Source organism: Pterocles gutturalis, unplaced genomic scaffold (assembly GCF_000699245.1).
Source record: "Pterocles gutturalis isolate BGI_N339 unplaced genomic scaffold, ASM69924v1 scaffold41739, whole genome shotgun sequence".
Taxonomy (NCBI): Eukaryota; Metazoa; Chordata; class Aves; order Pterocliformes; family Pteroclidae; genus Pterocles; species Pterocles gutturalis.
In genome coordinates this window covers 17,563-41,022 of record NW_010132465.1, presented here as the reverse complement: position 1 = coordinate 41,022, position 23,460 = coordinate 17,563, and the positions used below count along the sequence as shown (strand labels likewise).

The 23,460-nt window shown below is 45.9% G+C and overlaps 1 protein-coding gene across 1 annotated transcript in view; it reads left to right on the top strand.

Annotated features, from left to right (window-relative positions):
• Nucleotides 1-21,177, top strand: part of NTN4 (netrin 4) — a gene marked incomplete at its 5' end in the record, with an annotated part of 43,677 nt that extends 22,500 nt beyond the window's left edge. Inside the window, 7 exons of the mRNA XM_010080894.1 lie at nt 5,497-5,623; nt 6,908-7,096; nt 13,365-13,581; nt 14,295-14,407; nt 15,524-15,592; nt 17,414-17,584; nt 21,041-21,177. Of these exons, the coding sequence (XP_010079196.1) occupies nt 5,497-5,623; nt 6,908-7,096; nt 13,365-13,581; nt 14,295-14,407; nt 15,524-15,592; nt 17,414-17,584; nt 21,041-21,177 (1,023 nt within the window). The remainder of the gene's footprint in view (nt 1-5,496; nt 5,624-6,907; nt 7,097-13,364; nt 13,582-14,294; nt 14,408-15,523; nt 15,593-17,413; nt 17,585-21,040) is intronic.
• Between the last annotated feature and the right edge of the window lie 2,283 nt (nt 21,178-23,460).

The window sequence follows — 23,460 nt, the reverse complement described above, 5'->3', positions numbered from 1 at the left end:
CTACCATGCTAAAGCACTTCTCTATAGTCAGGCAGGGTGAATATTCCTCCCACTTCCCATGTGGCCAACCCAGCGGCTGTTATAAATTGTTACCATGTTACTGCCATCAAAAGATGCTGAAGGTCTTCTCCAGCAGCACTGACAGAAGCCTATTGTACAAGGAATTAAAAAAACCCGCCAGACAGCTCCCACACCCTGGACAACAGGCTTTGTATTCTTTCACAAGAACAAGATAGGATATGAGAATTTTCTCATGCATAAATTTGGTTGTCTGGTGCTTTGAGAAAGAATACCTTCCTGCGCCCTGACAGCAGCCAGTAGGCATGGGCTCTAAACTTGGCACAGTGGCTCAAGTGCAACACAGTTTAAAAGCTATCGTTACAGACTCAGCATGAACGCTATGATTTTCCTTTAGGCTGATTTCATGCCCTTTTTTCCAGGAAAGTTAAAAAAAAAAATAAATTTATCAGTTCTAAGAAAGAAACTCTACTAAAAGCAGTTGCCCCTCCCAGCTGTTTAGCCTATTTACACTATCAGGTCTTTGGGACATTTACTTTCTTTCAGTATGTGTTTGTGTTGGACTCTATATAGTGGGTGAGTTCTTGCAATATCAATCAATTAATAACAGGTGACTGCAAGCATTTTTCCCTCAATGCATAATTTCTTGCTCATTGCCCAACATTTTGGAACATGGTAAATAGGGAGAAAAGTATTTTATAAGATTCAACTAAAGAAAAAAACCCCATGTATTTACAATCTGAAAGGAAGCACTGGAAGGTTATAATTCAGCAACAAAAGGCTCTGCAAGGAAGCGTGCCCTAGCAACTGTCTTTGTATAGAGAAATCAGTCGCTCATTTATCTTACAGAAGGCAACTTTTGTAACACTGTTTGCATTGTGCCGCCTAATGACTGACGTTGTGACGGGACTGTCAAGCTAAGAAGGGAAACAGTGTGAAAGTGAACTGGGATGTAAAGACCCCATGACAAAATGAAAAACGGTATGTGAAGGCTTTACCGCTTAAATGAGTCAGGAGCCGTGTGAATGCTTAAAACATTAAGACACTGGGAATTGTGTTTGTGTACTTAGTGATGCTCCAGAGTGACCCCAAGTAGGTATGCCTTATAGTTAAACGTAAACTGAGGTGAATGAAAAGGGAGGAAAAAACACACTCTTCCCTTTGTCGATTCTGTCTTCAGAAAGGTTCCAAGATGCTGGAGGAATCCCCAAGGGCAGGTACATAATTTCCTCACTCTACCTTGGGTCCAGCAGAGCTGCCTGGCTGGTTTCTCAGACCTGGCTCCTGGCTGCTCCCCAGCACAATGGGGAATATACAGGGCATTGCAGTCTTGCATCTGGCCCTCCCACAGCTCTTATGGGCATTAATTTTGCCTGGTGTAGACAGTCTGTTGGCTGTTTTTCACATACCACCACTTCTCTTTTCCTTCTATTACCCCTCCTTCTTGACCTGTCTTCCTCCTGTTTTCAACTGTCGTGCTATTTCTTTATAACAAAAAAAAAAAAAATCTGTCTGCCTATGGGCTGCAAGAAATGGCTTGCTAAAAGTCACCTTCTTTTGTTGTTTCCAATGCATAAAAATCTTTTCTGTCATGCTGGTATTGTATAGAAAAAAAAAGATATTTTCTTCAGTGGGTTAAAGCTAGGATGGGGAGATGTTTAAAGCAGAGCTCTTTTGGGAGGTAATAGGTTTAATGCTATTGAAAAAGAATAAATACGTCTGCCTGAGGCAAGGTTTTTGAAGCACTTAGGTCTGACTTTCATTAAATTTCTGGAAAAAAGAGATAGGGAAAAAAATGTATTAACTAAACAGTTACACTGAGAAACAAGTTATTAAAGAGCCTGTTTCCCTCCCCTCACTGGGTTGAGACTGGCCATTTAGCTATTTAACTTGTTTGTTAGCAGGTTTGTGCCCTGCTCTACCTGGCTGAGAGGGGTCAGGGCTACCATGGAACCAGGGGGAACCTTGCAGAGGAAGAGTTTTTTTGGGGTCCAGCCTATTTGAGCAGTGCCCCTGTAAAGGCTCAGGCCCATGGGAATTGGGAACCCAGAAGCCTTTTCCAAAGCTTGCTCCCAAGGACCGGAGCCTGAGTGGCTGCATCTGGTGCAGAAGTGGAGCCAGCTGGGCTGTCACGTCCTGTGCCCCCATGGGTGCTCACCCAGACATGAGTCCCTCTGAGATTACAGGTCCCTTGCCCCATGGCAAGCAGAGGGCACATGGGTTTGCAAAGAATGCATGGCAGGCCGGGCTACTGAACAGCCATCCCAGCCCATGCCGAGGTGAGCAGAGGGGCTGCAGGATCCACAGTGGGATCTGAGCTTGGGAGGGAGTGTCTGATGAAGACACTAACACATCTGGTTGTGACAAAATCTGGAGGAAAGGAGACTGCAAAGCAACACCCTTACGATAAGGACTGGGAACACGTGGTTCCTCCTGACCCAGGCTGTGACAGCACCCACCGAGTCAGCTGGGTAGCCCCAGCCTACGGACCTCTGTGCTGGTCCTGCGCTTGCCTTTACACAGAAGTCAGAATCACTCTAGCCTATTATTTTTTAAGCATTTCAGCCAGATCATTAATTTCTTTCCTCCCTCAGGTGCATTGTACCTTTACAAACAATTGATACCAGGAGCATCATGGCCTGCTCTGCCTCCGGGTCTACCTAAACACCAGATGGCTTGATTTGCACCATCTCCAGATCTGACTCTTTTGCAGCACTCCTTGCCACAAGCCTGCCATTGCTGCAGCAGTTTTTTAAGTTTATAAAACCTCTTTCTTTAGAGTTATTCAGTGGTTTACTTATTAGCTCTGCGTGCCAGATTAGTGGCTACACATCAGGTTCTTGGGATACCCATCCTTTTCTATTTTCACCCACCTCCCCATATTCTGGCAACATGTCATGCTCTATTATACAGTACTTGGGCTTTTAGAACATGCAGGCTCTTATGCCCTGGGACTGTGAATGCTCCTCGGTGGGGAGTTTTGCCTTGCTCACTGGTGGTGTCTTGGGATGCTTAATCCTTTGAGGGTTTCTTAGGTGCTGCTGGGTTCAGAATTGTACATCATTAATGCTGAGCAGCTGCTGGCTGATTGATCAAGTCCCCACTGATTCTTTTTGTGGCTTTGGCAAGGGGGGAGCTGAATTTGAGGGGAGAGGCTGCAGGCTGCAGGCACAGACAGGTGGGACACATCTCCCCTCAGCAATCCCAAGAATCCCTGTGTCTGGGACATACCCCTGTTTGCAAGTCTTTTCCCACCTCCTTCTTACTTTGGCATTGTGATCACCAAAGCACCAAGGGACCACCTGGTTTTGACCATGGCACCCTCTGGCTCCCTCAGGTCTCTTTCCCCTTCTGATCACCCGTGTCCCAGGTCTGGGTCCCTCTACCCTAACAGCTGGGACAGTCTGGTGAAGAACAAGCTGAAGGATTTCTCTGGCCACAGATGTGGTTCAGGCTACTACAACCTCTTTAGCTCTAACCACTTGATGGCGAAAGGGCTCGCAAGAGACCCCTACCAAAAATGGCTTCAAAGACTTAGGGCTTCATCAAAACCACCAGAAGATAGATAACCACACAAGCAGTACTGGTTTAACCAATTTCTGTTTCCATGCAGATGGATGCTTTCAAATGTGTGTGAAGTAGCTCTGTAACATTGATTTGTGTGTGAACTTTGCCTAAAAAAATACCTAAGAGAGAAAGAAATTTTATTGAAAAGTGATAATTTAGGAAAGCAAGGCATCCAAGAGTTTGAAGAAGAATGCTTTGTAAGTGGTAGCAAAAAGGAAAATATGAAAACACAAGACACACCTTGACAACTAAATATTGCCTCTGCAAATTTGTTTTGTTTCTTTTCTATATTTCCTTCTCATTCTTTTCAAACATTAGCACACATTTAAGCATGTATCAATATAATAAGCCAGACAGACCAACCAGTATCTGTGGTGAGACCAACCGATCAATGCAATGAGGCTGAAATAGCACAGAAAATTATGTTATCTTAGTATTTGCACTTTAGCTTAGATGCTTATGCATTCTGTCTGACTCCATCTGTATCTGTCCATTGCTTACGCAGTCCAGTTGCTGTACTGTATTTTGCTTATTCCTGTTTTGATGATCCAGACATTTTGATAAGGCAGGAAAGGATCACTCGAAAAGTTTTCAAAAAATTTAGCTATTTGCGTCGCTGTTGATAAGTCTTTTAAGGACCTTCAAGGTCAATTTTGAAGTTTTGTCTGTACCAGTTACCTCTGAGCCCTGTGAAATAGCAGCTGAAATCTATTCATTAAAAAAAAAAAAATCAGAAAAAGTCATCATTAATCAAGAGTGTGTGTGGTGTGTATGTGTGCACCTACGTAACAAGCAGGAGCTGTTTACAACGTGCTCAAGGGCCTCTTCTGTTTTGTTTACTGGCTGGGTTTTTCACAGGGGCCGTTTTCGTGGCAGGTCTCAGCAGCAAGTCATACAGTTAGGAAAAGCACACTTGTAAAACCACAAGTTAAACAGTGGAAGGCAGCATTTTCTAGTAGCAGTTAAAGCCATGTCCCAGCTCCAGGCCGGATGACCAGCTACCCTGACTGCCCTGTGTCGCTCCCGATGCTGAAAGCAGCTGGCAGCTGGTGCAGCCCCCCAGCTCCATTGGTTTTATGGCCGGCCTGTGGCCTGAGCTGGCCACGCTGCTTCAGAGCGTGATCTCATTGCATCTAGGGGCTGCTGGGCTGCTCTTGCCCTCTGGCTACATCCTGTTTTCTTTGCATTTGCCAACAGCATGAGTAATGCCAGTGGCTGACAGGGCAGCTGGCACCAAACATGCTACGCTGGCTTTTCATCTCTAATTACCCCCTTACCGTAGGCTGTCTAGCTGTTAAATTACCTAACTGTCATGAAGATATCCGAGTATAGTCACTCATGGTCTTTGTGCTATCCCTGGTTCTTTCTTCGTGGGGCAAAAACTCTGCCTAGGATGAATAGATATCTATGTTTCAGGAGTCTGAATTTCTTTTATTCTTATTTATGTTGGTGATGGCTGGGCACACAGAGCTAGGTGCTGAGGTTGGGAGTGCTATTCCTGCAGGTGTGCAAAGGTGTATTGATGTTTGGGAGGGTGAAAAAGATAAAGGTTTTACAGTGTTTCCCAAGGATGCTTGGGAGCTTGGCTTCTTTTAATCTCTCCTGGAAATTCATGCTGCAGCTGGGAACTGTCTGCTAAAGGTTCTTTTAGATCTCAAAAAATAAGAAAAGCTGTGGTTATACAATACCATGACATGCAGATCCACAAATACTAATCTAATTGAAAGTGTAACTGCAGGATATTTCCCTCTGACTGAATTAAACACCAAGACTGACATCATGCTAGTCCTCTTTCTAGTCTGTGTACTAGTGTCTAGCTGGTGTGGTATCTCCTATACAGGCAAATTGCTTGTGGCCTGGAGACTCTTTGGGATTTGCTGTGGGTGATCCTTGCTCTCTTTCCCCTACCAGGTCCATGGGAAATGCATGTGCAAGCACAACACAGCAGGGTCCCACTGCCAGCACTGCGCCCCGCTTTACAACGACCAGCCTTGGCAGGCTGCCGACGGCAAAACCGGAGCCCCCAAAGAGTGTCAGTGTAAGTAGTCAGCTGGGAACAGCGTCTCCAGAGCCTCTGCTGGAACAAAACACTTCCTCCTTGTGTGCCTTTCTGCTGTGTTTCCAAGAGGCAGCAGATAATAGGGTGGTGGGCAGGTGCTTGCAAATCAGCTCAGCAAGCAGAGAGCCAGTGCCATGCTCCTGCCCAGCACCCACGACATGTTTGTATGGCAGGGACAGCCCTGTTGCAAAGCTCCTCGTTTGTAAATCCTCACAAGAATGTGTTCTCTGTTGGTTTGGCCTGTCTGTGAGACCCAAGTTCATCACCTTGAGATATGGTCTTCTTCTGCAGACAGACTGCAGCCTGCTCGGTGCCTTGGAGGTGATGGGGGGCCAGCATTGTTCCCTCCATGGGCACCGCTGACAAACACATTTGTGGGAGGTATGGCCTTCTGCTGATGGATGGGGGCTCTGCTCACTCCCCTGGGTGCTGGGGGCAGGAGGAGCCCCAGGCTCTGGGGACGTTTGAGGATTACTTCTGCGGTGCCGGGGCAGCATGCTTAGGGTGAGTGCAGGCTGCAGGGCACTGCAGAGGTCACGGGTGATCTACTTCAGTAACAGCAGCAGTCCAGCCTGAAGGGTGCTGAGGATTAATTGCAGCACCCAGGAAGGTTTGCAGGCTTACTGAGGGCTGTGATGCTGTCAACAAGCTAGCATCAGGCTGCCTGTGTGGGCTGTGGTCACCTGGCAGTGTGGATGATCACCCAGGGAATGACAGTGAATGGCTGTTTCCACCAGCAGCATTTGATGAGCAGGGGTTGGAATAGATCTCACTTGGCCCCTGACTTAGGTGTGTGGGCATCCAGGCTTCATCCACTGCCAGCGCAGGGAAAGGGGGATGCTCGCCCTCTCTCACACATCTCCCCTCCAGCTGCCTTTTCCCTGTCAGATGTAAGGAGCATGGCAGATGCTGTACGGGGCACTGCTAGTTTCTAAAGCAGGGAGGGAAGGATCCTGCCCCAGCAGGAGCAGTGAATATGGGAGGTCTCCCTGTGCTGGCCGGACCATATTGCTGTCCTTGTACTGGGAAACCCATACTGGAAATAAAAGAGTTAAAGCAATTGTTTTTTCTTAAATGTCACCTCTAGAGGCTGGGAAACCTGGATGAAAATGTGATCACATTTCATGCATTTGGATGAATCATGGGTTCATAGGTCAGGTGTCCCATTCCAAAATATGGTTTGCGTTTTTGTGTCTCTTTTCTATAAATCAACATCTTTCACTGCCTTAATGAGTCTTTCTGTTCTCTTTGGCTTCATCTCAGCATGCAAGTGTAATGGGCATGCTGACACTTGTCATTTTGACATGGATGCGTGGCTGGCATCGGGCAATCGCAGCGGTGGTGTCTGCGACAGCTGTCAGCACAACACAGAAGGGCAGCACTGCCAGCGCTGCAAGCCAGGCTTCTACCGGGACCTCAGAAAGCCCTTCTCTGCCCCAGATGCCTGCAAAGGTAAGTCAGAGACGTTTTACTAGTAAAATGCTTCTCAAGTGGGAAGGTGTCAAAGGAAAGGTGGGAGCTTCCTGACCCTCCTTGGAGCAATCTTCTTGCTTCAGTGAAGGACAAGGAGCTCTTTGAGTTCCTTTTTTGATGCTGTTTGCAAAAAAAGCAATGATGTGATTTTCAGGGTGAAAGCCTGCAGATGCTGTTGATAAATCTGCCCCAAGGATACCTGTGGTTTAGGGGCAGGGGAAAAGAGATGATTCATTGACTTTTTTCTGCTATTTTTGGAGAGCAAAAGCTGCGTCATGTTTGCATGTTCTCCTTGTTTGGTGATTGCTGCAAACTCAGAAGCAGGGTGCCTCAGCCAACAGGGGTGCAGCTGATAAATAGCATCACCCACCAGTGCATGTTTGCAGCAGCAGCAGGTGGGTATAGAGGGAGAAACGGGAACATGAGTTAAGTGATATTCCAGAAGACGTGACAGCAAGGAGGCCAAGCCAGAGGCAATGACTTGGCCACATGTAAAATTAAATATTTCCCAAGCGAAAGCAGCGATCCAAAAGCCCTGCTCCCCAGGGACCCCTGTGAGCAATGATGACTCACCGTGGGGGACTCCGGATCCCCAAACTGCGCTGAGTACATTACACTGGTCAGCTAAATATAGGGCTTAGACATGCTCTGTGCTGTGCGCCTACAGCCACCCACCAGCTTCACCAGATTTCTCCTCACTGACCTAAATCTGGAGGAGGACCTTCACTGATGGGAGAAAAAAAATCTGACTGACACCCTGCTTGTGTCATTTGAGGGGACGCTGAGCACATCTCTATCTCTCTCCTCCAAAGGAAAACTACCTGCGTTTAAAGGAAGAGAAATCCTTCTGGGGTGGGGAACTGCACTCTATGCTGGGAGGGTGTGTGTGGTTTCACTTTCATCTGCAGGGTCTTGTGGGGTACAACCGCTTTTGTTCTGCTCCCTCACTGCAAATCTTTCTTGTGAGATTCCCCGGTGGCCTCACCAGCCTGTCACAGAAGTCCTGCTCCTCTCCACCTTTCCCTCTTTGGAAGGAGGAGCAGCAGCAGCTGAACCGACTGTTTTACAACCCTAATTCTCTTTACAGAAACAGAATTGACCACAGTTCTTCATTACTTGTGTAAATAAGTATTTCACTGCTGTAGTATGTACACAAATTTGGGGGTTTTTTTGAACAGTGAATTGAATGACTTTTTAAAGTTCCTTTACTTACTTGTGTACATCAAAGTCCCAAGTCATCTTCTCTGAAACATCAGATACTTTCCCTCTGTAATTATTGCCAGAACTTAGGCGACAAACTTTCATTTTGGAGTCTCATCAGAAAAAAAACGAGGTTTAAATCTTGCACTTAGACCCAAAGTGGGGGCTTGAGGGTTTTTTCTAACTCATGAATTCAGCCTTGGTGATTAAACAAAAAACCCAATTGGATTAATTGACTCCTGGTAGATAACACAGAGCAAAAGACTGAAATAAATTCTGTATGGGACCCTCAATCTCCGAAATGTGCTTTTACTGAGCTTGTGTTACCTTCACTAGTATTGTAATTCCTGATTCTCTTTACGTGCCAGCTCCCATCAGGGAAGAGCATGCACTTTTCTGAGGCCATTGAAGACAAGTAAAGGTTTGGCACTGATTTGAGTGAAGTCTTCTGAACACCTAAAAATAACACCCTTCACCTTGGAAGTGGTAGGAGTGGCCTTCATCTGCTGTGACTTCTCATGCAGCCCATTGAGGAGACAGGGGTTTCACAAGGACCCATTGCAGAGTTTTCCTGGTGCCAAAACACCCAGTCCAAATCCTGTGGCTGTTTGGAGGGTCCGAGAAAGAGTCAAATGGCACCTCCTGGGCTGGCCAGCATGGAGCATCCCTCCTTGCAAAACCAGATCGAACAGAGGTCTCGGGACATATTGCTGCAGAACAGCCATGGCTCAAAGGGAAGGCTGCCAACAGCATGCGTGTGCCTGTGTGCGAGTTAGACCAGCGCTAATGAAGTCAGGCATTACGTCATGTCATTAGCTATATGTGAGCCAAGTCCCAGGAGACCTGATTAAAAAGTTTCTCCCAGCCCTTCTGGGCAGGAGGAAGCTGTGGAGATGAGATGATTAATGGGTGTTTTTATTGATGTAACGGTGGACACTAATGCCGGCGCTCAGTCCTCTCAGTTTTTGGCATTTGTCTCTAAATCACTTGCCCGTGACAGTCCACTTTCCACATTTTTTTACCCCAAAAAATGTGTGTCTGACATGAAGACCATAAATTTGTTTCCATTACTCTTTAATCCAGCCTCTTTATGGACCACTAAGTATTCATGAACTCTGGTATTTAAAGGCCAAAGGTAATATATATTTGACAAGAACTGTGAGATAGCCTTGAGTACAGTGAAAAGTCTACATTTATTTACTTTTTGCATTAAGTACATCTACTCTGTCGCTATTTTTTTTTCAGTATTTATGAATTACAGAGCATGAAGTACTCAGGTATGTCAGGCAGACAGCTTTCCCTGGCATAACCTGGGTTCCACAAAAATGCAGAGATTATCTGAATACTTCACTTTTGCTACAAACATGCAGATTATTTCTCTCTGGCCTTTTCAAACACTCACAAATACTGTCCTCCCTAAGACCCCCTTCACCTTTTCCCTTCTGGTCTCCTGCTGCTGGGGCTGCTCCCTGCACTCAGGGACCCAGCATCTCCCGGGGGAGCCCAGCAGCTCGCAGGGCCGTAGCAAATGACTGTTAAATTAAATTATATAAGACTGATTACAGCCAATGCCTGGCACATTTCCAAGGACCGTGCCATGGTCTGCAATAACAAGGGACGTGCGTGGTGCCCTGTTATTCTTTTCAGGAAGGCCACGGCATTGCCTGTTTGCTTCTGGCTCAAGGCACCGTTATTGCTCAACCGTGGGGTAGCAGTGAAAATTTAAAAATTCCAAGGTCAAAGTAAATAAAGGAGTTGTTAAGCTGTAATCTCTAAGGATACTTTAAAGAGTCTTTTGTGCGAAGAGTGTATATAATATTTGCTCAGGAGTAGGTGTGTGCCCGATAAAACGAGATGTTCTGCTGTTTAAAACAGCAATCTGATGACTCTTGCCCCCTGCCATGCCTATCAGTCCTTTTCTTTACATCCCTCATGAATTTTTAAGCCTCAGATACAGTATAATTGCAGACAATAAATCAGGTTTTATAATTGATGAGTTTATTTTTGCTTTTCAACTGTAGGTTTTTGAGGGTAAATATTTGTCATTTCCAAAGGTTAGCTGGCAGCTGAAGAAACTACAACAGTATCGCCAATCCAGGGGGAGAAATCCAGCCCCACCAGAGTCCCATTTGTGGCGTTTCAATCCCAATCAGCACATGCGATGCCAGGACAGGCAGTTTTTAATTCATATGTGCACGGAAGTTGTGCAAAATCTTACTAGGTAGTACAGGGGGGTAAACTGGCATTTTAATCATGCTGCTTATGAATCGAAAGGAAAGCAAAAATATCAACTTTGTGGAAGGTTTCCCTTGGTCCCAGGCTAGTGGTGCCCAGCCAGCCCTTCTCTCACTGGAGCTCCCTTGAGTGTGGAAACCCCCGGCGTCCCCAGTGGGGTGGCCATGGCACATGAGACTGGCACTGTCCCAAAGCCTCGCATTGAGAGTCTCAGGCTCTGTGCCCGTGTATCCACCACAAAGTGCCATCCAGCACTGTCTGTACGTGCTTTATCTGCTGCTCCGCTGCTCCTCTCATCTTCCTGGAGGTGGATCTCCTACTGCCTGTGCTGCAGTGAGTTGCAGATTGGGTGGAAGGAGGAAAACAGGGTCTAAAACCAACACTTGGAGCAGCAGCCCATGAGGGGGCAGTAACTGCAGCTGCCATGTGTTGTATCATCGGTCCTGCAGCCCTTTTCTTACTGCCATTGCCATAGTATGGAAGCACTTGGTCCTATTTTCATGCATTTATTTCAAAGTTGGCACAACATGCTCACATCTGAGCTCTAGAGTCTCATTTCTGTGCTCGGTGCATAATGTTGAGCTGCACTTTACCTCTCTGCATTGCTCAGCATGTTCCCAGTGCAGCACATCACAAATGTTTACCACGTTGTAAATTTTCCACCCAAAGCATCCAGATTAACATCACTTAGTGTCATCTTGGGCCTCCACCCAAGATGCAAGACCAAAAAGCTTCAATTCACTGGTTGCTGATGAAAAACAGGTCAGTGCCTTGGTAGCTCATAGGGGAGCAGTCAGGAAGGAGAGCGTCCATGGAGATGGGTGTGAAGCCCTTGTAGAAATTACTAACCTTTAAAATTAATCTCTTTGCAGCTTTTATGAAAAAGTACAGCCAACTACATTCTCATTTTCTATGAGCTTGCTGCTGTATTTTTCATAAAAGCCATTGTAAATTTAATATTCCTGTGTCACCATGGTGTTGCCACTGCCATTAAATTTTCCATTAGGAAAAAAAATTATGTGAAAGCATTGTCTACAACATAAAAAGCTCCGATCCCAATACGGTTGGGTGTAAAACTCAGCTGAAACCCAACCAAAATAGGACCAAATCTTTCTCTGAGCAGTGGGTTTATCTCACTGACTGCAGGAGGATGGAAGAGGTTTAAGTGCTTGATATTTCCCCTGAAGGGGATGAGGAATGCCAGAAATACCCACCACCTCTAGTAGGAAAAGAGAGCATTGGGCTACATGTGTCAGGTGTAAAACACTTCACAGACTTCAGGAGAAAGGTATGTGAGTCTTGGTGAGTGCTGTTGAAAACTGTGCTATTAAAGGTACTGGAGTTCACTGCCTGCAGCTAGTTATGCAGTTTGTGGAGAGGCTTTCTAATCTTTTAATTTTATATAATTATATTTGTTTGGGAATGGAAAGGGTGGGGAAAATTTGGGGATTACTTTGGCAAAGATTTTGGAATCGTAGTCGCCTCCAAGTTAAGTGCCAATATTAATCTATCCTTTAATATTTTGAAACAACACTCCAGGTATGTCAAATCCCTGAAACCACAAAAATGTTGTCAGAGCAAATTAAATATGTGTGTGCTGCAGTAAGTATTTTAAGAGAAAGCTTGTGTTGTGAGCAGTGGCTTTTCTGCTTTATTGCCTTCACAGTTGCAACATGAAAATACTACCATTAGAATTCGGTGAAAATTTTTCCTCTAAATTAAATTTTCTCAGGAAATACATTTTTTAAGTAAATTGAGTTTTACACAAAAGTCTTTCAGCAGGGAATTTTTTGCCATAATGCACAAGGCTGACTGTAACACATCCTGGTCAGAGAACCAAACCCTGAGGGAAGGAGAGCACAAGTCACCCAACTACTGGTCCTGCGGGGCACCACATTGCCTGATGGCCAGACCACATCGTCAGAGGTTTGGCTCACACTTCTAATAACTGTATTTCTGACCTTTGAAAATGTTAACATTTTCAGGGGGAAAAAAGTTGTAGTCTTGCAACAGACATAAATTACATATATGCAAAAGAAAAATCCTAAGAAGTTGGCAAGGAAAACTTCACACCACTTATTTTAGGTCATCCTTGCTGGTTTGTGAGAATGGCCATTTCTCCCAGTGTGGGAGCATTCTCCCAGAACACTTCCAGTGCATTGTTCTGCTGCAAGGGGCTATGGGGGAGGGAAAAAGAGCAGCCAGAGTTTCTGACATGCACTCTGAAAACCTGTGTTCCAGAGTGTGTGTAAAAGCATATCTCTGAGCCATCGGTGTCCTCATTCTTTTTTTTTTTAATGTTTTGAAATGATGGCTTTAAAAGAAAATCAGACAGACACTGAGGGGTACTTTTTGCTCAGCCTCCACTTTAATTAAAATGGCTGTTCCAAGGGGGTTTTCTTAACCTCCTAGATGCAAGAGAGTTGTTATTACTTTAGAAGGCAATTATGCTCTGATTCATTTTGGCAATGAAGCACCTACAGCAGTTTAAACGTCATTGTGAGCCAGGCACATCCCTGGGTACTTGGCTGGATTGGAGTCCAGATACTGTAAGGAAAGTAATAAAGGCCTGTTTGGCAAAACATGATGCAAACCAGGGTAGGTTAACTAATTAAGATACCTTACAGAAGTTCAAGTCATACAGTTTCTAAGGGGGGATTCTGGTCAGACTTATAAGGATGAGAGGAAAAAAAAGCCCAGAAGTGTCATTGTCCTTAGGCAGAGCAGCAGTTTCTCAGGCGTCTCCTGCACCTTCATCCCACAGAGCTGTTGCACTCACAGACATCTCTCCCCCTCCATGGTGTCCCCGCAGCTTGCTCCTGCCACCCCCTGGGATCGGCCATGCTCCCCCTGGGACCCCGCACCTTCTGTGACCCCAGCACTGGTGACTGCCCCTGCAAGCCCGGCGTGGCAGGGCCCCGCTGTGACCGCTGCCTTCCTGGCTACTGGGGCTTTGGTGCCTATGGCTGCCGCCCCTGTGACTGCGCCCACAGCTGCGAGCCCCGCACCGGCGACTGCCGCAGCAGCAGGTGAGTTGGGGGTTCCGGCCACCCCCTCCCAGCCTCACCATACTTTCATGATCTTTGTTCCAGGGAAGGCACTGCTGCCAACTCTGTTTATGCATGGCACATGGGCTGGAAAATATCCATTATATAAAACGTTTGGGGTTTGGTGCACTCAGGAATTGGGGATGGGATGGGAGCTGAGGCTGCAGTTCACCTGGGTGCCTGGCACATCATGGCAGGGCACTGACAAGGTTGGATTATCAGCTCCCAGTGGTGGTGTTAATGTATCAGGTGTTTTCCCTGAGCTTCACTGTTGCTTCCTCTCCATGAGCAAAATGTGAGCCTCAGGGAGATCTGAGCAGGAGGAGACCAAAGGGTTAATATTGTTGCTGCTGCAACTCAGCTTTCATTGACTGTGCTGGACTTAAAATCAAGCTCTGACTTTTAGAAGACAGCACATTTTAATAATACTTGTTTCTGGATATTACCTGTTGCTTTTTTTTTACCATGCTGGGGATATATTTATAATGTATAAATCCCCATAAGGCATTTTAAACCCAAAATGGATTCATGACCTACTCTGACAACACTCAACCTGTTCACTTTCCAAAACCACCCCTTGCATTTAACACCACCAAGACATGCAGTCAAGTTGCATTCAGAGGATGGGTTGGTAGTGGCCCTGCTTTCCTCTGGCTCCAGGAGAAAGGCTGACCATCTCCCTTTCGCTCCAACAGCTCAGATGTCACCTGGCACCACGAAGCACCTCCTTTCCAGGCGGTGCTCAACGAGAGCGAGCCTGCCTGGGGCTGGGAGGATGAGCAGGGCTTCTCAGCACTCCGACATTCTGGTAGGATGGCAGTTTCATGCGTGTTTCCCTGCCTCACCCCTCCCACCAGCAGCCAGCGCAGATAGAGTCTTCTGCACTGGCTTGTAATTAACGCCCTGGCAGCTGCAGGAGGGGATAAACGTTCTCCTATTAACGTCCTATACAACCACCTCCTTCCTCTCCACAAGCTGGAGGAGACTTATGGCTCATTCCATCAATGTGAGGATGTGCAAACTCTGTAGGGAGATGGTGCATGCTGAAAGCCTGCACCCAGCATTTAGCTCCCAGTAAGGCAAGAGTAGCCTGCCTGGATTTGCAGCCCCAGCTCTGAATTTCAAATGTGTCTTTATAGTCACTAGAACTACTACACACTGGACAAATGAACACTATTATTTAGAGAGTGTTTTTTGTCACGTCACAGGCAGGGAATCAGAAATTTTCCTGATACCCACAGCCAATTTTGGCGTCAATTGCAGCTTATGATGCAATTGAAGCTTGCCTAGCATTTCAGCTATGGTTTCAGCTGGGAAGTTATTTCCCCCTCAGTCTTGAGGAGGCTGATGCTGCCTGAGGTTGCTGCTAGACAGGTTGGCCCCATGGTGCTGCATCAAGCCACCTTCCCTTACAATCGCTGTATGCAAGCAGGCAAGCGTCATTTCCTCCATTTTCAGAAACCAGCGTGATAAAATCTCAAAGATAGAATGACTGAGTTAATTGAGGGGAAAGCTCCATCATTTGTCTGAGCAACTTCATTTTAAGCGTAAATAAGTATATCGTGTTATTCTTTGTTCTAAGATCACGGAAGTCATTAATCTGCCTTAACCTCTGCAACATTTCCTTTTAAAATTTTGTCTGGTATATTACAGTGTGGAAAATACCACAGGGAAAGATATGCATGTTATTTGCATCCCAAGGCAAAATAATAAGGCCTTTGTTTCCCCTATTTTCAAATTGTAAACAAGGAATAATTGCCCTTGGACTAAGATTGTGTATTCAGCCTGTGTCTGAAAATAGCGCTTTTTTTGCACGGGGATTGTGGACCATGTGAAAACCTCTGGCAGGTCCCAGGCTCTGCCCACGACAGCTCCCTTCTTTTAAGTACAATCCACAACTGTTTCCATCCTTCTCTTTCCCCAGGTAAATGCGAATGTAAAGAGCAAGTTTTAGGGAATCCCAAGGTCTTCTGCGGGATGAAGTACACCTACGGTGAGTGGTGGGTGAGGTGGCAGGGGCATAAAGGGAAGTGCTGCCAGGTGGTGCAAAAGTGTAAAGCGAGAGAGGTGCTGCTGCATGCACCGCTCTGTCCTGGCAAACCCATTGGCTACTTAGTCTGGGGGCAGATCTTTGGCCTTTCCAAAATGTATAGATATCATGGTGCCATGTCAAGGTGGGTGAAGCGTCTTATTCTGTCACCCACCTCTCTTGCTACTAAGATACTGTTGTGCCAATATCATGGGAGGACAAGAGCTGTAAGTGTCCCTGAGAGGTTGTCTACCTCCAAGACAGACTGTAAAGCACTGTTATCAGAAATGGGTCACTGAAACTCTGTCTGTAGACCAGGTGCCCCAAGGATGGTCTAGAAATTGCTAAATCTGAATTACACTGAATTGTAAGGGGGGATGGTGATCACTATACAAAACACTACACAGAGAAAACAGCTCCAGCAGCCACTGGGAACTTTCCCTTGTCATTAAAGCTTAGCTGTTGCAATAGGGTGATGAATATTGTCTATATTTCTATTGGATTTAAATGAATGAGAGGGGGCACTCTGTTTCCTAAGGTCTCTCTGGTGTGTACCAATGAACCACCTCCTTCATACCGCAGCAGAGCAAGGAATGCTCTGTGTGACACTCCCTTCCTTCACAGGCTTCCAGGCGTCTCTTGCACCTGTTTCATCTCGCACTGAAATTGAAAATGCACAAAGAGATAACCCCTACCTCTGCAGGCTGCGGAGCAGCCCACAAAGGGGAGTTCAAGGGACCGCCAGCTGTTGAAATATAGCTCTGGCTTAGTGATATTAGGAAAAAATCTGATTCTGCTTTGCTTTGCTCCCTGGATGCGATAGTGACTGTGTTTAATCTTGCAAAAGATAAGAAATTTTTTAAAAAAGTCACAAAAAACCCGAGTTCATAAATCTTATCTAAAGTGCACTCAGGCTTCCCACCCTTTCATCACTCAACATGCAAAGGTGTCAGCCAAACTGGAGAGACACATGAATTATGGGGCTCATCATGAGCTTCAGGAGGCCATACCGTAGGAGGAGAGGTTTCCCTGAGGTTCCTAACGTGCAGCGCTGAATAAAGCACCACCATACGGTGATACCTATCAGGGTAGGCATCAGCACAGTCAGGAGGAGGCTCACATGTGGGACCCGAGCCCTGAGGCTCCACCATGCAGGGGCTCAGCAGGTGGGATACCAGGCAGCAGGGGTGTGCCTGTGGGTATCTGTGAGCTCAAAATACGCTGTGATTTGCCTCAGTCCCCACGAACATCTCAGTCTCCAGCACTGCATTTGGACTTGGTGGTTCTGCAAAGCAGGAGGACCGGCAACAGGAGTGCTCACCAAGGTGGGATGAGGGCAGCCCCTCACCCCCCTGCCTGCTGCCTGCCCTGCCTGGGCTGAGACCAGCAAAGCCTCCAGGTCTGTCCCTGAAAGCAAGGCTTTCCGCTTGATTTCCAAAAGTGCTAAGGAAGCCAAAGCCTTTGCTGAGCTCTGGGGGAAAATGGGGCCTTCACAAGTTTTGAAAAGCAGGTCATTGGAACTCTCCCACTGCCTGCATGACAGGTCCAGGGGCCATGGACAAACCAACCAGCAGCCTCATGGCTATGGGGAAGTATGCTTTCTCTAGCAGCTGCACTCACCCTGGGCTCCCCAGCAAGGACCATTGGGCTAACTCCACTGTAGCAAAGTAACTATCCTCACTGCTTCACCCAGACACCTGCATTAGACAAAAAAAAAAAAAAAAAAAAGAAGAGAGCACTGTAAATACTTCATATGTTCCTGGTTTTGAATTCATGTCTTCCCAGTGATCAAGACAAAGATCTTGTCAGCTCATGACAAAGGCTCCCATGCAGAAGTCAATGTGAAGATCAAGAAAGTCTTGAAATCTACAAAGCTGAAGATCCTCCGGGGCAAGAGGACACTCTACCCAGAATCCTGGACTAACAGAGGCTGCACTTGTCCCATTCTCAATCCCGGTAAGTTTGACTCTCTGAGCAATACATCCTCACCATGTTTACACAGATTTCATTCTCATCCCTCCATCCCCTCATGCCAATGAGCTGAGATTGCAGCTCAGTGTTGATTAAAAATTATTGGCTGTTATATCATTTGGATTCCAGCAGCAATCTCCATCAAATTTGAATTTTGTAGAGAAAAGTTGGTTCATTCTATAGACTTTCAAACATATGATTCTCTTTAGGAAGCATAACAACAGTCCTACAGCTTTATCAGTCCCAGACTGTTTCCAGAGGGAGGGAGGCACATATCATGTCACGACTACATGACGTATCTCTTCAAACTAATGCTAATTTGAATCCATAAAAGCACATTTAAATCTAATTTGAGTCATGATATTGTACTGAAGTGTTACTCTAAACTCAAGGGAATATGTCTCCTTGAAAGTAACACTAATTTGCATCTACAAGATTTGGAAGAGATTCTCTTATGCAGTGAGAGGGCAACTTTGGTTTCACAGTTTTTTCTCGTCTTTTGTCAGTGAAATGGAGTATAACTAGTGGTGGCTAAACACTGCATGCAGTCTCTGGTACAGACGAGGAGATGCAGACTCAGGGTTTTCTTCAACAGAGAGAAACTAGGCTCTAGCTGACACACCTTTCTTTACAACTCTGAGATAAACTAACAGTTGCCAACTAATTCAGATAAAGGGTTTTCTTTCCGTAAGGTGCACACATCACTTGGAAATCACTGATCGGAACGTCAACTTCAGCAGTGAGATGTCGCTTACATGTGCAGCACTAAGAACTTCCTTTGAGGGAAAAGGGCTGTCTGCAAGGCTGGATCATGCAGGAAGGTTATTCATTGATGAGGTGTTTGCAGCCTTCTTTCATGTCCACTGGAGTGACCCATCTTTGGTTTTGAAGGCAAGCTGCCGTGATAGCACAGCTGTAGTCAGGAAGTCTTGTCAGGTGAAAGGGTCAGATGAATCAGCAGTGTTAGGCCAGGCTTTGCTGCTTGAGCACAGTAAGACTTTGGATATTGGTAAAACACCATAAATCTATAATTAAATCAATACAGGTGTTTTATTTTTCCACATGCAATGCAAGCACAAGCAAGAAAGCCTTAATATGAACCTGTAGGAATGCTGTGGAAGCTGCCAGATGCTGATGGTGCAGGGCAGCCCCACACCTGACACGCAGCTTTGCAACTCCACTGACTTCAAAGGAGCTTCAGTGATTTTCCCTAGCAGAGGAAAAGACAGCATTAATCACAGAATCGGTGAAGATAGCTTGGTCATCAGCCAAAGGGTGGAGGTCCAACGGTCTTTAGGGACAACCAGGCATCTCATTCATCAGGTGCTACTCCCTTGCCAGCTCTCATGATTTACACTACAAACTTTGCTGTTCTCTTGAAATGCAGCTGCTGAAGTCCTATAAGTATAAATTAATCTCAGCTTTCATGTTGGAAAGAAGTTGTGAAGTTTGGTTCTAACAAGAAACTTGAAAACATCGACTGAGTACATGTTTAAGATTCAGTCATTTCAAAGCTACCACATTTATTTCTCGATGGTCAGCAATATAAACAGATTTAACCCTCTCCCAGAGTAAGAGCTTGTGACCTCCAGATGACTAAACCAACTATAGCCAGATAAAATGCCAAGCTGACATAAAACAATTTCACGACATACAGATATAATGAAAACTCCAAACATTTATCAAATCTCCGTGTGCTCTTTTCAGTTGATAAATGAGTTTATATTCCTACAAGGGGATATTCACTACCCTTGCACACCTTGCCCTGTGCACAGACCCACAGAGGCAGGTTAGACTTCTGGGGGGGACACTGAGCTGAAAGATTTAAAGCTTTCAATTGTCTGCAAGGGAAAAGGAGCCCCTTCCCCTCCTCAGCTCTGCCAAGCACGGACACAACTAAGCACAGAGCTGCCTGCCAGCGACACAGGGCAAATCTCACAACCTCAAGTCCTGGCTTGTGGCATCTCAGTTGTTTGATTCCTTTTATTTTTACACTTCTGTAACATCAGGTTGAAAATCTAGAAAGACCTTTTGAATCAGCAGCCACAGCAATATTTTCTTGCTCTCTGAGGATGTGTGCCACATTTGTCTCTCAAGGAAAATAGATTCAGGAGCCCTTGAAGAATGATATTTATAAGAGCAGTCTTGACAGGGCCAAAACAAATGTTTTGCAAAGGGTGATCCTGCCATACACATATCCTGTGTTTACTTGGCAGAAGAGAGGATGTGTGTGCCCAAAACCTCAGATGGAGTAGATAACAAATTGTATTGAATTAAAGAAAAACATTTGACCTTTAACTAGGGTACACTCTTTTATTCTGAACTACAAAATGAAAACCCAAGAAAACATGAGCAGACTCCTTGCTGTGGCCAGGATGGAGTGGGGCAACCGAGAGCACTAGGGGAGACCCATCTCCGCCATGCTAGTTTGTACCACCACGTGGTGCTCCTTGGCCCAGTGCGAGGAGGAGTGGGTACAAGGGCGTTCTCATGCTTGCTGTACCCAAAGCATGCTGCAGTGGGATGGTGGCCCTGGCAGGGAGCTCCTGCTGCCATGGGAGGAATTATCCATGTTGTTATCCTCATTTATGGCACGTCTGTGGCCCATTTAGGCTATTGGGATGCATGGCAGTGTTTCTTTAGCTAATTCAAACCGAAGGCTTTGCTCTATCCTCCCGCTTAGCAGTTATTGCTTGGCTCCAAGCTCTCTTTGAGTCGTGTCCTGAAAGCCAAGTGCAGACCTGGATGCTTGGGGCAAGCCCTGTGGCAGAGCGTGGCAGGGACGGGCTCCAGCCCTTTCTGGCAGCATCTGGACACCAGGCAAGACTTCACTAGGTGTTGCCATCATGTTTCTGACACATCTGGTGGAGGCAGAAATTAGTGCAGATCTTTTCAGTGCAGCTGCCATCCCCTCAGGCTCTTCTGGGGTGCTCATGCCAGCAAATCTAATATTGCCTCTTGGAAGGGTCCAGCATGGATTTGCCTGCAAGGGGCCACTGTCCATTTTGAGCAACACACCAGCACTGGTCTGTCCTGCTCTGTCATTGCTGGAATGCACTTAACCGACCAATTTCCAGGCTCAAGTGTATTCAAGGAGTGGTGAGGCAGTTGACCATCAAATGGAGATAATAGCAGTTCACAAACAAGGTATAAAACCTTGTAGTGCAGTCCCCAGACCTCAGCTTCCCTTTATATTTAGAAGCCAGCAAAATCAAAGTTTGCATGCTGCATGTCACCAATAGATGTGCCACAGAGGTCATTTTTCCACAGATACAGATAAAGGTATAGATATACAGATATGTAACAGAATCAATATGTATAAGTATTTATTCATATAAGTGCTTCTTTACATGGGACTAAATATCTAGGCTGACTTTGCAGTGCCAATATGCCTCTTGAGCATAGTGCTGTGCAGTCCCTGATCTCTTTGCTGGTTTGCAGGCTTGGAGTACCTTGTGGCAGGACACGAGGACATCCGAACGGGCAGACTCATTGTCAACATGAAAAGTTTTGTCCATCAGTGGAAGTCAGCTCTCGGAAGAAAGGTCCTGGAGATTTTGAAAAGAGGCTGCAACTAGAGGTGCGTGACCGCCCAAGGGCATTTCTTTGTGCACAAAATGCAACAGCCTTCACAGAGAGAAGACCACTAGGATGAAAACTGGAATGTAAGAAAATAGTGCCAAAATGTGTATGTAGCAAGGCATTCAGAGTTGTAGGCGCTGTTTAATTTAACCCTTCCTGGCCAATGTTCATTCACTTGCCTGTGGCTTCTTTGCCGGGAGCTCACCTGAGGGAATTACATTGAGGGAAACAAAAGGAAGGGCAGACACTTGTCTTGCTCTTGTGCAATGTTGGAGCAACTCCTGTGAAGCACTGGTCTCCCTAGACTAAATTGCCACCCTAGAGAGGGAAAGCGTGCCCACGAGCTACAGCTGAGAAGCAAAACACTGCTGCCAGTGCCACGAGCACAGATCCTGAGTGACTTCCAGAGGCTTCAAGGGGATGCTGTGGGGAAGGTGACAGGTGCAGCAGAGAGCAGGCACTGGCAGCAGCATGGCAGTGATGACCATTGTTTAGAAACACCCCATTGGGTTAGGACACAGCACCCATCAAAAAGAATTGGGCACCATGTGCTTTTAACCTGGTCACCCTGATGAAGGTTTCAGGGGCTAAATGCTCTGCCTGTGCTGGCAAGGATGGAGCTGCCGGAGTGAATTGAATCCCTCTGCCTTGGCATAAGCACGGTGCGGGGCAGAGACCGGCTCTCCACCCACTGCATGGCTACAGAGAAGAGCCAGCTCCAGAGGGTGCAGCATCTCTGAGCTTTTGTCCTTGAAGTGTTAAAAATGAACCTAACCCTGGTGTAAATATTTCATTGTATAAAGCACTTTATTACTTGCCACTTCACGGGATGTGTAGTTGTGTTGGGGAAAGAAGTTGAAGGTGGCACATGAACAAAACTCCCTGAAACAGAAGCACTCCTGAAAAACCCCCCAGTTGGACGGCGTTAACGGTATAAAGGGAAATGGCCAGCCTGGCACTGGCCACTCAGAGTATCTGAGGATGCAATTTGAAAGATAAAGTATTTGCACTGGAGTCCCAGCTTCAGACCAGCACTTGGACCCCCGTGGGCAGGACTCTAGCGAGACTTCACAAGCTGCGTGAGAAGAAGGAGAGACTTTGAGATAAAAAAATGCAATTGTCAGAGGAGAAAAACTCTGTCTGCAGGAAAAGGAGTGGACGCGTAGAACGGGAAGGACTCGCATTTGCATATCATAACCCAGCGACCCATGGTGGACCTGGAGTTTTATTTTTATGTTAGTATTTAAAACTGAACGTTTTATTTGTTTTCTTCTGTGTTATTGTTTGCAATATATACAGCCATTATACTTCCTCATTAACATCAGTATGGAATATAGCACAGTTTACTGCAGTTTTCAGCACTAAAATATATCTTTTCTGTAAAGCATCTTTAAACCACATTGCATAGAGTGTATTTTGTGTGTGAGGGGAAAGAAAAGGAAGACATACAACACCAGAAAAGTCATGAGTCTACCAATTCACTTTACGTATGTATTTTTCTTTCAAGGTCCTGTGGACTCACAAAAAAATGATACTATTTTGGTAATTTGTTTTTATATCTTATGTATGTAATAAATATAATATGATTTCAACATTTTAATCTCCTGTTACTACATCACTGGCAATGCAGTCTTTGTGCCTGCGCTAGACAGCACAGCAAAGATGGAGCTGGGTACAGAAAAGCTGCCATGGGGGATATTTTGATTTCTGAGGAATAATATTCACCATATGGTAAAAAGCCAAGTAGCAGGCATGGCTCACAGAACTCCCATTTCACCTCTATTTTGAGAGACTTATAAGCTCTTCTCATAAGAAGGGGAATTGTTCCTAAATATTTTCAAAGCTGGCCAGATCCTTGCATCCACACAGTCCTGATGGCTTTGCTGCAGAGGAATTACCCATAAAAAGCAAGCCAGGGATGGCAGAAGTCAGGCTCACTCTCTACATTTGAAACATTTGAAACTGTAAAGGGAAAAAAAAAATAAAATAAAAGGCTATGGGAAACGAGCACCGTGGCAAAAGGTCTTTAAAAACACCACTGAGTGAAGTCAAGCATCAGAAATGAGCAGCCAGGGGGTCAAGGCAAAACCCACATTGTGGGCAGGACCTGCCCGGGTGGGCAGTTAATCAGTGACTGCCAGGCACCACGCTGCAGCAGCACCCATCTCCCTGGCAGCTGGAGGGAAAGACTCCTCCTGTGGGGACTCTTGGAGACTAAGAGCCTCCAGTATCTCCATTTTGATTTAAAACTTTGCAGTTTTACCCACTCCACATATATT